We start from the raw sequence: 16,147 nt of genomic DNA, 5'->3' as shown, positions 1-16,147 counted from the left end.
CAGCTCGACGCTGCCTGCATCTGCAGGCCGACGCCAGCAGTTGGCCCTAAGATCGTGAATTTGATAGGCAACACGGCGCTGCACAGCACTCCAGATACTCAGCTGAACATGAGAGGCCTCAGAGATGGTTTTAGATTCTCTCCAAGCCTGTGTTTAGGCATGCAATAAATAACAGTGTCTGCAAACTAAATGACATCACCGCCAGCAGCTCGCAGATACTGATGAATTATGTTATCAGAAGGCTAAAGCAACAAGTGAAACTTTTTTTCTTTGTCAGCATCACCATTTTAACTGCTACTGTTTTCGTATTCAGTCAATATCTTATCAAATATGTTACGAAAGTTAATTTTTTGCTCTGATTTCAGAATAGGAAACTGGCTTGTAGAGACATCAGTGAAATCACAAGTGTCTTATGTGTAATGCTTCACTTCTGGCAGGAGGGGCTGCTCTGTAAATGCACATAAACCTGCTATAATCCCAAATATCCTCCGTAGACACCACTCCTCCTTCTGTCAAACTCAGCACTAATGTGTCTCATTGTTGTAAACTGCACACCTGAGTCATTACCCTGCACAGTGCCACTGACAGAGTTTCAAAACAAATGTGAAGCAGTGAAGCAGACAGACTGTAAGACTTTCTCACGCTCATGTTGTCTCTTATGGTGAACTCTGTCACTGAGCCTTGAACCTGTCTGCTCCTCCCTTTTCCCTGCAAGTTGAACATTATGAGGCACATCTGGCTGCTGTCAGCCCCCCTATTCACACAGTGCCCTCTTTGATTGGATTAAAATGTAAATAAGCTTCCTGTTTTCTGTTTGCTTACTTTATTTTAGAGTGGGCAGGAATGATTGAAACGGTGGTACAGCGATCTTAAAAAGGCAAAAATCTCAATCAAATCAAACTTAGCACAAAGACGATACATTTGATCACGTTTTGTTTTGACTCGCATCAATCTGCTGAAAGTATTAAGATGCAGAAGTACTAGTGAAGTTCTCATAATGGACATCCATAGAAACTTAGAGAAGTCAGTATGGGTAAAAAAATAATAATAATAATACAATGGACGTGGGGGAAAGAAGAAATATTCCCTTTAGGAGGGTTAAAGAATCACCAGGCATCAGAGACAGAAAAGTCCTTCATGAAGGCCTGGAATATCTTGGCAGACTTTGAAGGCATACAAACATTGAAAGAAGAGCGATCCAACAGAGGATTAAGCCAGCAGTTAAAGTCTCCTACTAATATTAGTGTGTGAAGACATATCAGGGAGTGTTAAGAAAAGATGTTTGGAAAAGCCATCACAATTGGGAGCATTTACTTCTGCCAAAAACGTATGAGTTCTGTGAATCTGGCCAGAAACTATAATTAATTTTTCATTAGTAGCAGAAATAACATTTAGGGAGCAGATTTATGCAGCAGGGTGGCCACACCTCTTAATTTGCCCAGAAATATGGAAAGGTTGGGTCTGACCTATTCAACCCCTCCTCACTGTGAAAGGATCAGAGGCTGTAAGATGAGTCTGCTGTAAAGAGATTATATGGGCACCCAGGTGGTGGAGATGATGTAAACTGGTGAATGTAATGCCTGCCTCAATAGAAAAAGCTGTTAGGTTGGATCATAGTAACGAATTAGGAGTGCAATATAAAAACCAGAGTGAGGGCATAAGCAATCTAAACAGACAGACTGTGGAGCAGCCTCCCATCTCCACTGCAGATCTCTCACTTATCATCCTTTACTTGATCTCGCATCTCGTCTCCTTCGAAGGCTCCTCTCCGGGCAGCCACTTCCACTGCAAGTTCCAAACTCTTTTTATGGAAGAATTATGGAGGTCACCATGCTCATGGGAACTGACAGTACAGCAGAGTTATGTTTTTTTTTTTTTTTTTTGGTAGCCGTCCCCAGAGCTGTGCCTCGACACAGTCCTGTCTCTGAGGTCTGCAAGCACATCCTTCCTCCTCATTGGTTGGTTTATGCTCTGGTGTGATACCTTATATAGAACGTTGTGTTCCTTCCCAGATCAGGGCCAGTCAGCTGGATTTAACACATGTGGGCTCAGATCAAGGTGTAGAAACATCTCTAAGACGATCAAGAGAAATGGGAGAGATGTAGTCCTCGTAGCAGAACCGTGTTACTCACAGACAGACAGATGTGGACCTGTGGAGTTCAGTCCCCACACCAGCAGGGCAATAGGTAAAGGATTACAGTACTGTACCTATATAAGCGCCAACATATGTTGCACAGGAAAACAGCTCAATCTACTTTGGTTACCCTAATAGCAATTATAGCACAGAGGTGTTTGCAGTATTTTGTCCACATCTCAGTAAATTAGATAAAAAGCTGAAGGGAATGTGTTAGCTCAGCATCTTAAAAGAAACAAACAAGCAAAAAAAAGATGAAAAGCAAAAAAACAAAAAAAAAAACCCAGCAACAGGCAAAGTATAATATAATTACCAGAAAGACTGAGAGTGAGAGACAGGAAGTTATTAGGAAAACATCAGTGCTGTAGGAGAGCTAGGATAAATTGGAACAGACCAGGTGCATAAGTTAAGATCAGGGGGGAAATCAGTGTGGTATTCAGTGGGAGAAATAATTGCTTTTTGTGTATGTGCGTTCAGCAGAGACAGTGTGTGTCCACTGCGACGCATAGGAGAGTCATCTTCAGTTATTCATGACACGGGTCGGCCCATCTATATTTGATATTTCTCAGCAGAATAGTGGTCATTACAATTGGATTGAAAATATCAATCAATGAAAAAACTTATGAATAAATGTTTCAAAAGTCTGGTCTGTCATGCATAAAACAAACAAAAAAGAACAACACAGAAGAAATATATTGAATATTATACCTATACTATAATTTTAAGTTAACCCGTATAGAAACATTTATACAGTGCTTTCAATCATCTATAGAAAATAATAGTAGTTTCTGGAAAAGGCCCTCAATCCAACTGTGAAGAATATATATATATTTTTTTACACATATTGAATAATGAAATGCGTGTTTACCTGAAAGATGGTCTCACTCGTTATATCTGAAAATGTATTTATGGAATATGATTACCTTATTTTAATTATTTCCAATGCCAGTCAGTTTTTTTTAATTCTCTGAAGGAAAGGAGAAAACGGAAGTAATTCTGATGCGGTGTGTGTAGTTCAGATAAAAACTCAACAGAACCACCGGCCGCACTTGAACATTTCATTAGAGTCCAATCAGAAGTGTAAGCAGTTCTCTCATTCTTTTTAATTTTCTCTTTTATTAGTGTCTAAATTGCGTTCACCTTGACTCCCAGGTGTAACGCAGTTCCTGATTAAATGGGTGTAATGGAAACTAGGAGAGAACAACCAGCTTTTTTGTGACAACTGGAATCGAGAGCCATAGTTTTAAATGGATGTGTAATGCTGTAATGGGCCTGTTCCTGGCTCTGTTTTCAGGTTGCAATCAGCAATTGTCCTCCTCCGGTTGTCACACCAGTTAAGTACGCTCCGTGCCAAGTGCTAAACATTCGCATCGTTGTTGTGTTGTAGAAGAATGGACAGGGAAAACAAAACAGAAAAGAAAAATGTCAGGGAGGAACAAATTGGAGAAAAGGAGAAGGGAGGCAGAGACAAAGAGGGAGAGAGCAAACTCAGCTACAAATGAGTATAAATTCTCCGCAATGCATACATAAACCTGTTTTAGCTGAGAGAGCGATACAACCATGAGGTGACAAGAAATGAAGACAGACAACAAGAAACGGCTGCATCATTACAGACATGTGATACATGCCTGACATCATTTCCCTGGTGTCCTTTATTCTAATACCCATTCACCAAATGTCTAACCTGCTGCATAGTCTTGCATTAATGAGACATAATGCAGGTAATATATCCAGCATCCTACTTCCTCCTGATTCTATCTCCAGCGTTTAGGCTCTATGTTAAAGAAGGAGTGACAGTTGAGAGAAAGCTGATAATCACAGATTAGAGTCTTAACTATTTTATAATTTCATAACAATTCTTCTCTGGGCGTGGTGTAGTATTCTTTCATTTGAAAACACAATAATACCTTTTCTTTTCCCTCTACAATCTCAAGATCTGTACGACACTTTACAGATCAGCTTCTTTCTCCTCTTTCTGATAAAGTGGCTTGTTTGCAGCATTGTTTACTGGCTTCATTGGTTCCTCATGTCTGGTAGATTCCAAACGGTCAAGGTAGATGTCACCAGGTAAACATGCAGTGGAAACTGGTGACAGTGATCACATCTGTCCCAGTGAAACTCATCACTTTAAGAAAATGATAATTGTAACATTTTTTCTTCTTTATTTCTCTCAATTGGCATATTTTATATTCACTACATGGGTATAAAATAATGAAATGGACATCTTTGGGGATTAGATAATCTGGGACTGACTGGTCAGGGTGAAAGCATCAATACACTCCTCTCATATAACCCTGCTGTGACAGAGGAAGAGAACGATAATTACACTCTGTAAAGGTCCCAAAATGAAACGGGAGGGCAGAATAACTAACTGCGCCACAGTGGTGAAGATATCAGCGTGATACACACACACATACTGTACAAACACACACACACTTGCAGACGCAGTGAAGTTATGTTGACAGCAGGCAGATCATTACACACTGTGAAAGTCCAAGACTGTAAATAAATAAGAAGAGAGCCTAACCATATGCCAGTTTGACAGTGGTAGGCTAAGGCTATACAATTTTACATTTTCTAAATATTGTTGTCTGTTAAAAGATGTGAAACTAACATTGTAAGTGGCCTGCTTGTCATATAGTAACTATAACGTGACTTATTTTAACAGCATTTGTATAGGAATGATTCTGTCCCAAGCGTTTTGATCCATATGAGTGGTTTCCTCTATAAGTGTTAGAGGGCTGAAGAAAAATGATGATCTCCCAGATGCTGCTCTGTGAGTGAGCCTGCAGTTTATCTGGGCATGTGTCTCAGAACTGCAGGTGGTGAAAAACTGGCTCTTCCTTTGGCTGCACTGCACAGCCACTTGACCTACCACTGTATCTTTTTCAGATCTTGATAAATGGGCTCCACACAGACACCAAATGTCACAAGGACAGGAGGGTCAGAGTGTCCAGCCTTTGCCTCTGGCCCTGATACCTTAAGAAGGACAGTGTATCTAACTGAAATGGTTCCCTTTGAAGTGTCTCTCTTCCTCTTGTTTATCTCTCTCCTGACTTAAAAATCCAGTTCCTGCTATTGTGACTGTTTTTTTTCCACTCTGGTAACCGTCTTTTCTTTTTTTTTGTTTTTCCTTCCATGTCTTCTCATCGGTTCAGTTGTGAGTTGTGCTCATACTTTGTCTGAATTCAGTCAGTTGTTTTTGTGGACATATTGTATTTGTTGAGCTTGTAATAGCTGTTAATTTGCCTTAATGAAGTTAAATTGTTACAAAACCGCCGAGCTGGCATGTCATCTTCCCTGCTGTCTGTGTGCATATAGTTGGAGCATGTGGAAAAGTCAAAAGGCCGTGACAACTCATCAAAAAAACTGTGAAGCCCCTTTTCATACATTTACTCTAAAAAGAGGACTATCACACCTGTTTTATCCTGCCTAAATTATTCCAACTTCCATTTTAGTCGTCTTGTTTGAGGCTTGTTAAAGTCTAATACCTGCACATCCAGTACTGCAAAGATGTTCTTTTGGCAGTGGAAAAAAAGAAGATGAAAAGGAATCCAAGAATTGGGGAAATAGAAAAAGACAGATGAGGAAATGAGATGTTGTTAGGGTGGAGAAGAAATGGAACCTGAATAGCAAATGGGGAAGTTTATGAGGGAAACAGGGACATTTTAAGAAAATACATGAGACTTCAAAACCTTCATCAAAATTCAAGCTGGCATTTTCACATTTTCAAGAACAGGGAGTGCTCTGCTCTTAACTAATCTATGTTATTGCTTCGGCAATCAAAAATGAATCTTCTCGGTCTTTCTACCTCCGCTGTCCCTCAGTTAGCTCGCTCCCTCTGTCAGACATCTCAGTCAGCCAGCACCTGTTTACACAATGCATGCTACCTCGCAACAGAGGCGGTTTAGAGAGGGGCGTTCGGGAGCGTGATTCTGCATCCATTCTGTTTATTGTGCGCCACCTGGTCCTAAGAGTTTCATTATTTGGGCTGTGCTGGTGTCTTGTGTGTGCCTGTTTGTCAAATTCATTACCACACACTTTGGCAGATGTTTTCCCAGATGCAAACGTTGTGGCAGCAATAACCCAGGAGCCAGCCACACGCAGGTTAGTGCTAATATAACACACACGCTTCTCACCCAGTCAAACAGCCGTTCAGGTGTATAATGAATGTTTAAAGATGATGGGTCAGAAATAGCATTTTGGTGAGGAAAAGCGTGAGGGCAAAAAATATCTTACCCACTCGAGATCTGAAATAACTTCAAAAAACCACACAGGCTTCACGGCCAGAAATAGCAGCCATATTTATACCTGCGTATTTCTTTGTAAATATTAGCTTTATTGTAGGTCCGCTTCGATGGAGCGCAGAGACACGTCTGTGAGGTTGTTGGTTAAGAGAATGAGTATGACATGTGACAGCAGGGCAAGAGATGGAACTGACACACACAGCTGAGAAAACATGACACCCATTAGGCTGCTTCATGAAGGGTCCCTCTGCACCTTCTCTTTTTCTTAATACTACATGAGATGTTTTCTACCTTTTGTATCTGCAAAGAAAATGATGCAGGAATAACCGCTTGAGTTTAGAGACCACAAAACTCAAGTGTGGCATTAAAATATTAGTTGATTAATCACCAAGAAGTCATTTTTATGGCCGTTAATTAAGCAAAAATGAAAAATGATAACCAGTTCATGTGTAAATATTTGCTCCACTTATCTGTTTTGTTACCCATCAGGTTAAATATGATGGGCCATGATAAAATTGAGAGGGGCTTTTTTGCCATCTTAAAAACTAAACCATGAGTAATGATATTCTACCTATTATTCAAGATATAAATAATTATTTGCAGTGGTAAATTCTGACTATACTGGACCTGAAAACATATCATATCAACAGAGGAGCACACATCACATTGCATTAAGTTGGATGTTAAAGTCTTTCATACAAAATAAAGGGAGGTACCGTAACAGGAAAATTAATTAATGGGGAAGTGATGGCCAACAATGTGGAAGTTAAGTATGTCTGATGTGAGGTAGTAAATCAGTGCTCTGTCTGGACTTTGTGTTGGAGATAGTATCTTATTCCAAACTGTGGCAGGGAAGCTTTTTCCTGGGACGGGGCCCAAAGCTGTCTTGGTTGTAATCACACTACAGATGGTTTTTGTAGCTGAAATTCCCCTAAAAAAAGAGAGAGAGAAAAAAAGTGATTCTAATTTTATGACGCGAAAACAATGAGGTGTTTTGTAATTTATGATTTGCCAGCAGAGTTTAATTGTGTCTGTAAAGTAAGAAATTTTTCCTGCAGTTATTCTGGCGTGTAACCAGCCATTAATCATAAGTCCTTTGACTGGTATCCTGCTGGCAGTGTGGCTGGTGGATGAAACAGTTCACTCCCAACCGTGCTGCAGTCGCTGAACATGACAGTCGACTCCGTTTTAAGCAGCTAGAAAGCAGAATGATGCAGAAGTCTGATAATCTAATCACAATATTAGGCAGGAAATAAGAAGTCTTAAAGGGAATACATTGTGAAAATAAGCTCCTCCAACACTAATTAGCACTTCCTCTCTCTCTCTCTCTCTGGCTTTTGTCAGTCCTCTGTCTCTTCATTTCTGCTATTCCACTGTTCATCTCATTTGATGGTTATCAGATGAGAAAGGTGTAAATTGCTGCTCAGAGCCATCTCAGCAAATTCCCCAGCTCGGCTGTCTCTCCTTCATCTTTCAATCAGCTCCCATCCCTCGTTTCTTATCCTCTGCCTGATTCCTTTCATCTCCTTAGGGAAAACAGGATGTAATCACCAGTTCTTGGCGCAGGCAGGAGAAGGACACAGCACAGGTGTGTGTGTGTATATATGGTGTGTGTTTGTGTATTCCCTCATGCATAAACTTCTAGGACAAATATATTCAATAACTATTGGACCAAATTGAGGCTATCATGATGGTGTGAATGCGCGTACCTGTACGTGTGTGGAAATCTGCGCTTGCGTGTGTGTTTGCAACATGCTAATGTCCATGAGCCACCACCAGCGTTAATGAGGCAGGGCTTCTGCCAGCCCCCCCCCCCCCCCCCCCCCCTTTTCTCCTCTCCCTCTCTGGAGGAAGAACACACAATCATACATTAATAGCCCACCAGGATGGTGTGACTAAGAGAGAAGAAGAATAAGAATGGAGAATGGAGACTGATGGGAGGTATACAAAAAAGAGATGGAGGGAGGACGCAGAGAGAAATGTAGTAATTGGTCAGTGTGAGCCCACAGAAGACAAAGCCACAGGGGGATTCATGAACAAATGGGCAGATACAGTTTGTGAAAACATGGTCCCCTCAGTTGCCTGCAGTCCCAGTGGGACACAGAGGAAAGTGGGCACATGGTCGGCCTCATATTGCTCTCCAGAGGGCTTCTTCTAAGCTTCATTTCAAACACTGCTCTGTTTTCTGTCATTATATTTTGAAAACCGCAATTTGCGCTGTATTCTTTATTCTGGTATTCTCGATTTTAATTAATGAAAAATGAGAAGGAAAGTACCATGAGAGAGCTGCAAAGAGTGGGAATTGGTGTTGTTGTTTATCATTGAATTGCTCTGATAATGAGAATCGAATGGGGGCTGGCACGTTGTTATTATGCTTCTTGGCAGGGTGTTTGTGTCTCGGCCTGTGTTTTTGTGCATGCACTATAATCATGTGCATACAACCCTAAGTGGCCAAGACACGTTGGAAGAGAGCTTATGCCCCCTCCTCTAACCCACCCACCCTTCAAGTGATGAGAGTTGGCTGCAAGGTAACTGGCAAAACACGAGTGCGCGGACACGGACACTATCGCTGCCAGGTGTGTTGAGGAGGTAATTGTCAGCGAGGCAGGCCAGCGGCCAGCGGTGCAGAGAGGAACAGCGCTGGAGAGAAAATGAGGAGCAGCCTCTGGTGGAGTCTGTTTGCCTGAGGGGCCGGCTCAATATCTGGCGCCGGTTGTTTATGTGATTCCCCCCGGTCCCCTTTGCGCAGCTTTGTATTCTCCTTACCGTTCCGCTGTCTGCCTGTTTTGCCTGCTCTCCGTGTCTTACTCGCTCCTGCTCCGGCTCCTGCTCCTGCTCATTTCCAGTTCCCTCCATTTTTCCCCATTGTTTCTCTAACTACTCGCAGCATCTCTCCCTCTGTCCTCTCCCTCCGTCTTGTTCTTGTTCTCCCTCCATCCCACCGAGCCTCCACCGAGAGGCTTTCGGAATCACCACAGTTTAATCCCCCAGCAGGTCTACTCCAAGAGACACCAAGAGCCACATGTGTTTATCTTGTGTGTCTCCTGACAGACTCCAGAAAGAGCCATGGGTGTGCATCATCTCAGGGTGATGATGAGATACTCTACACATTAGAGACATTATTATTTATCAGCAGTGTGTAGACTAGAGTGTAAATAAAGGGAAACTAACTGGCAGTGAAAGTTCTACAAAGTTCAACGGCCTCTGATTTAATCTTGAATCGTGCCCTACGAATGGATCGCTCCATTGTTCCCCACATCAGTGCAGCACCTGCATAATCAAATCCACTAATGAGCCCCTCACACTATAGTGCTGCTTTGGGCAGTTTAAGTCATGACACAAAAAGTTGAACTACGTTCAGTAACTGCAACTTTGTCGTGATTAGATTAAGCAACAGAACTTTGTAAACATTTGAAGTATTTTAAGTGAAGATCAAGTCTGAGCATGTTAATCTAGTTTCAGCAAACTGCCGTGAGTTGAGATTCCTTCATTCTGCAGCACTAAAAAAGGAAGTGGGTCCAAACACCAGCCATTGTTTTTCTATGAAGCCTTGTTATTTTCATCATGCATTCACTTTTTTTTTTTTTAATGTTTTTTTCATTCTCAAATCTCATATTCATCCCTGTTTCTCCAAGGAAAAACATTTTTGTTGTCGTTCTGTTTTCATCTCACCATCATTTCACCGTCATCATGGGGGTAAAAAAAATCAGGTTGAAAATGTTTTGTCACAATTTAAATGAAATTGAAACACACACACACGCTCACATATTTTCTTACACCTGCTTGAACCCTTTGACACATCAGCATTTACACTCCTGTGTGAACACACACACACATACACACATAAACAGCTCTATAAATGTCATTGCTCTGGTCTGAGTGTGACCAAATGTGTCTGTGTACTGTCAGTGGTGATACTGTTGACATTTCATGTTGTGAATAGGAGCGCTGTGCATCATCTCGGCTCGTTATGAACTGATAAAACTGCCCTGTGTTTTCATAGCAACACCAGATGTTTACTTTGCTGTACAGCCAGAGCCCAAAGACGAACTAAAGGTAGAAGTTATACATTTCTTATACTTCTTACAAAAGTAAACTCTTTGTAACTTATTTATCAGTTTATTGTTTCGTGTATTCTGGGTTTCTTTAAAGCCTCTGCATCTTTTTTTCAACATTACTTTACTGTCAACATTTTTTTTGTACTTTGAAGGGAATAAATGCCAGAAAAACCATTACTGTCATGCACTGTATTGGAAAGAGCACTCTGTAGCACAATGGTCCAGCTCTCTCTGGGCTCTGCACATTGTAATTTTAAGTCCATCTCTGAGTTTTGTCAGCCCCTTTTTCTCTCTACTTTCCCCCTCCTCCCTCTACTGTTCATCCTGAGGTGAATCTGAAAAACAACACTGTGTTTAAGAGTAATGCAGAAATCTTAGTCATTATTTAAGCGAGTTTGATAAAGTGGTTGGAAATGCCATTTGCATTCAAGGTATGGACACACTTGAAGCCACATTGTTTTCACTGCAGTAACATTCTCCATTACACTCATGATTATTGTATTTTATAGTATAGAAGAAATTGCCGCCATACTTGTCTAATATGTTCCTGTATGTCTTCATCCCGATAAAAACAAAAAGAATAGTTCACCTGTAGTCTGACAACTAGTTTGTGTGCGTGCGTGTGTGTAAATGGAGTAGGGTGTGTAAGGCTTAAGTGTGTAACTCAGTGTATGAAAACAAGTAGGTGTTTGTATTACATCCCCCTCCCTCTGACCCCCGCCAGCTCATGAAAAATGAATGAATGTGTGCATTCTACTGTGTGTGTGTCCACATGTCTATCTCCCATTGGTGGATCAGCCACTCTGTCAGATCTTTTGCTCAAGGACAGTGACTGCACCCCTGCTGAGAAAGCCATGTGAGAGAGAGAGAGTCGGGTGTTACTGGGGGGGAAATCATGGTGGTGCTGGGTGCTGCAGGTTGGGTGTGATGTCGTTGATGCTGATTAGATGATGATCGTGCTCCTGCTTTTCCTATTTTCTCTTTGTTTTTAAAGTATTTGGTCACATTATTAATCCAGTTATTTATGAAATCTACGTTTCAGCGGAAGCAGCTCTGCAATTTTCCCTTGACATTTCCTCCTGTAGTTGTTGAGGCACTGATTAACCTTTCATCCTCTTCTCCTCCTCCTCCTCCTCCTCCTCCTCCTCCTCCTACTCCTCTCCTCCTCTTCTCCTCTCTGCTTCTCCATCCCTGTAGAAGTACAACCTCTCATTGAGTGGTGGCTGGAGTGACAGAAGAGCACATGAAGAAGGGAAACGGCGTGACAGCAACATCCTGACCGCTAACCTCGCTTCCGCGCTCCACCACGCGCCCGGCAAACTCCAGCAAGCGGGCGTCAGAAGGAAGGAAACGTGCCACCACTCCTCCCGCAGGCATGGTAATACGCTCTCTTTCCTTTGGCGCTGCTGTGTGGAATGTGCGTATAGGGGTTACGCGCACGGATCATCCACAATAGGATGAGGAAACGGCCTGTAGACTGAGGAGCGTAAGAGTTCAATCTGATAACTGGCTCTAGACATGACAACAAAGTGTGTGCGTCGGAAAAGAGAGAGGTAGATACCTGATAAGAGCTGCTGCAGACAGGACTGTGTCGCTCTGTGTTTTGGGGAGACGACAGGAGATGAGAGCTGTACGTTATCACTGAGGAAAGAGGAGAAGGAGAAGACAGAGATGGTGAACATGAAGAAGAGGAAGAACAATGAGAGGAAACAGAATGAAGGGCATGGAGGATGAGGTTGAAGGGAAGAAGAGCGGTGATTAAGAGAGTGGGTAAAATGAGCAATTAGTTTAATTACTAGAGCTCGTTCATTAGGTTTTCTAGCTGTTTTTATTCCTGTTTGAGGACAACTTGTGATTGGAATTAATGTGTAACATCCTACCTGTATTCATCTGTGGTTCATTGGTCTAATCATTAACAGTGAATGGGTGTATAAATGGGAATAAATGAGGCTTGGCTAAGCACAAGCGGCATGTTATGTGAGGAAGAAGATGCAAATTAAAAAAAAGGACTGTTGTTTAGGGGGCGGGGAGGCCGGCTCTGAAGATCAAAAGGAGCAGGGCAGATAAGACCACAAAAACATAAATGATGAACAGAAACACTGGAGATGAAAAGTGGATACGGGAAGCGAGAAAAAAAGTAGAGAGTGAAAAGAACGGAGGAGAGAAGGGAAGGGAGGTTAAGAGCTGCGAGAGGTAGAAGTAGAGAGGAGGAGAGAGACAAGGGATTGATTAATGGTCTTGGCCTGTGACAGTGGGAGCTTTTCCCCTCAGGGGGGGTAGAGCAGAGCAGAAGATGAATTATTAAAAAGTAGAACAAGAGGAAGAAGGAGGGAAAAATGAGCACAAAGAGGAAGAGAGTGGAAGTGGGTTGTAGGGGAGGATGGAAGAATGGAGGGAGGGAAGGAGAGGAAGGAGGGCGGGGAGGAGAAAAATGAATGAGTGAGAGAGATTGAAAGAAAACAAGACGCTGCCGAAGGTGCTGAGGTTGGACATTGCAGAAGTGGGTACATGGTTGAGCTCATAAATAACCAAGGCTAATGAGACTAGTGCGTGCGTGTGTGTGTGTGTGTGTGTGTGTGTGTGTGTGTGTGTGTGTGTGTGTGTGTGTGTGTGTGTGTGTGTGTGTGTGTGTGTGTGTGTGTGTGTGTGTGTGTGTGTGTGTGTGTGTGTGTGTGTGTGTGTCTTCAGATTACACAGTACTGTGATTAGTCTTGAGTTATGGTGATGCAGCAAATACTGTGGGTGACCTTGGCAAGGGTGTCACCGCGCAAACCGCATAAACACCAAACAGCTTCTTTATTGACTTTCCACTGAGCTTTCTGCATTTAATGAATACACATCCCCACTGTCTACGGCTGCATCTTCATGCACCGACAGATGCACACATAATACAGCCTGGGTTGAATATTTTTGTATCTGTCTGGCTTTGCCATTCAGTTCGTCTGTACATGTCAATATTAGCTCACTCCTTTGTTTCTGCGGGACACTGTGGGAAATGTTAACAATATTTTTGGTTTTAGTTCCACATCTCATACTGTGGTGAGGATGAAATACTGCTGCAGTCTTGGTGCAATTAATAAACATAACTAAACTGCTTAAAAACTAAAAAACATCTGCAAGGTTTTAAAAGTGTTTGTCAAAACAGGATGACATATTTCAGTGTGGAACATTTCTCACCTCTTCCACATGACATCATTTTATGTTGATTTTATTGTGCTCCGGTATTCTCTCTCATTTAGACCAAGCCTGTATCAGTGCTGTAATAGAATGTCCAGAAACAGTGCCGTGTCAGCTCATGTGCTCTTAGCAGTCCAGTCATAATATTTTACAGGCAGGCAATAAACCTGTAAAACCACAGCAACACATTACCGGGAGCAAAGGACACAGATAAATAAAAATCTCTAGTGTGGGAGCTGTAGTTTGGGAAAGGCTGCATTATAAGACTGACTGATGAAAGAAGACCTTAGATGTATGTCATCCCAGAGGATGATGACATGCTCTGTATATATACCACTCTAGATTTTCCATGTTTCGCTTCTTTATCTCGTGTTTATCAGGACAGTAGTAGAGAGGTCTGGCCTGGTTGTTGTTTTGCTGCCAGATCATGCAGCCGTGATGTATGTGCATCCCAGAATTGCGTGTGTGTGTAAGCGTGCGTGCGTGCGTGCGTGCGTGCGTGCGTGGAAACCTGAAAGACAGTGAGAAAGAGAGAGAGCACAATAAAAGAGGATAGAGGATTGTGGCCGGGCCGACCTGCCAAGCAGAGTGCAGATAAATCACAGGATGAATTTTTAATGCAATCTCCCCTAGGCTGCTGGATGTTACAGAGACAGCACTGAGTAGTGTTTTTTTCCCCAGTGTTGCTTGCTCCCATCACTCCTTGCCTGTTTTGTCATGTTTCTTCTTTTTTGGTGGTGGTGGTGGTGGTGGTGGTGGGGTGAAATTTCGTTTCTCCTTCAATTCCTCTCGGTTTCATGTTGGTCTAAAGATGCGTGACATTCGTCTCAAATATCACTTCTAAAATGGTTTTCCCCGGTATTTACAGGTGATGATTTGTTTTTCTGGGTGTTGGCGCAGTTTCACTATGAGGGTCGTTGCAGTGTTTCTTCTGCTGCGGGCTGGAAATATTAAAATCATCCTTTTCTTCATCTCCCTTCTGCTGATTTCTCACCCTTGTTATCCTTTATCCTTGTTTACCTTCAGAGGCTTTTCTCTGCATCCTCATCTCTCATTCTCTCTTCACAAGACCTTGTATGTGTGTGTGTGTGTTATCTAAGCACTCAGCGCAGACTTTAGGCTCCTGACTTATTAAAAGTAAGAGCACACAATCACATCCTGAGGAGCTCTGCCTATAAGCACACACACATCCAAGTACAATGCTCATAAATGATGCTCTAAAAATAACAGATAATAGATTTTCTGTGAAAAGAAACACGTCTCCAGCAAAGACACGCGTGTAGAGTGTCCATCCTATCACAGCTGATACTGTTCCAGCGAGTCTTGTCCTTGGCATTGGGTCATGTAATTTATAGCAGATGGCCACAGAGAGACAGGATGAGACAGGAAGAGCCTGAAAGAGACAGGCGGCGATGGAGAGGAAAGTCATTGGATGCTGCTGCTGCTTAAGTGAAGGAGCCACCACTGACAGGGTGCACGTCGTCTAACCACGGCACCCCGAACCGAAATGGTTTTACTGCAGGGCATTAGGGACAGAGTAATGGTGATGGATGGAAGTGATGGAAGTAATGAGTGTCTCTGCTAGACTGTGTGTAATTGATTGTAAGGGTTTTGTGTGTCTGTGTCATTCATAATTTTCATGTTTAGGGTGAACATTAGTAAATTTGTTGGATTTTTCCTGTGGAGTTGTTTTGTGTTGGTGTGTGTGCACGTTAGCTCAGTACACAGCGACTTGTAAATGCTGTGTAATGTGGTTATGTAACATAGGCCTGCCAGCCGGTGGGCATCACTGGACCGTGAAATGGAGTGTAATTGGTAAGTGTGTGGTCTAAAAGCACTATGCAACAATGGCATATGAAGGTATACTGTATAGACAAGGCACGCATGGTGCATGGTGTGTGCCAGCGGCTTTCAGAACAGCTGGGATTTCATAAATAAATATGTGCACGTCTGGTTCTGATTTCTTGGTTGGTGTGAGGAATCTCAGGCAACTGTTTTCTTTTTTTGCTTCCTTCACACTGATTTTATATATTTTATTATATTTTGGCTTTTCATAAAGTTATCATTTGTGTAGGCTGTCTGAGCTTTAGTGGATTCTTTTTCTTTGGAGCTGGATGTTAAATTCATGCTCAAACTGTGAAAATAGACTGTCTGACCTGGATGGAAGACTGCCACGCCAAGACGTAGGTGTGTGTCCAGGTTTCCATTACACAGTGTGCTAAAATAATGTTTATCTTAGATAGTTACATAATAATTTTATACATATCCTGGAAAGTCATTACCACATGACCAGAACAGTATAATAAGGCATTACACAGGATGTGCTTTGGTGGGATAAGGGGAGACTGAACATTAAAGCAGAAGTAAGCGATCCGGTCGTTTTGGGTAACTTCCTGTCAGCCGATGGAGTTAGCAGTCCCCGCCCTCGTCCCTACGTCACCACATTCACGCGCATCCCTTGGCTGCACACACAGAGAGGACCGCCCCTTTATGCCGTTCTCTCTCCTCATTGGATAAAGGTTGTAGGATAC

The 16,147-nt window shown here is 42.4% G+C and overlaps 1 protein-coding gene across 3 annotated transcripts in view; it reads left to right on the top strand.

The window, feature by feature from the left end:
- Nucleotides 1-16,147, top strand: part of strbp (spermatid perinuclear RNA binding protein) — an 80,444-nt gene that overhangs the window by 37,011 nt on the left and 27,286 nt on the right. For all 3 annotated transcript variants that reach the window (XM_083983221.1, XM_083983222.1, XM_083983223.1), the window contains one exon: nt 11,637-11,817. In XM_083983221.1, coding sequence (XP_083839347.1) covers nt 11,815-11,817 — 3 coding nt within the window. In that variant the 5' untranslated portion in view covers nt 11,637-11,814. The remainder of the gene's footprint in view (nt 1-11,636; nt 11,818-16,147) is intronic.

This window comes from Trachurus trachurus (assembly GCF_905171665.1).
Source record: "Trachurus trachurus genome assembly, chromosome: 12".
NCBI classification, from domain to species: Eukaryota; Metazoa; Chordata; class Actinopteri; order Carangiformes; family Carangidae; genus Trachurus; species Trachurus trachurus.
Note: the sequence above shows the minus strand (reverse complement) of the source record. Positions and strands in the feature narration are given on the sequence as shown.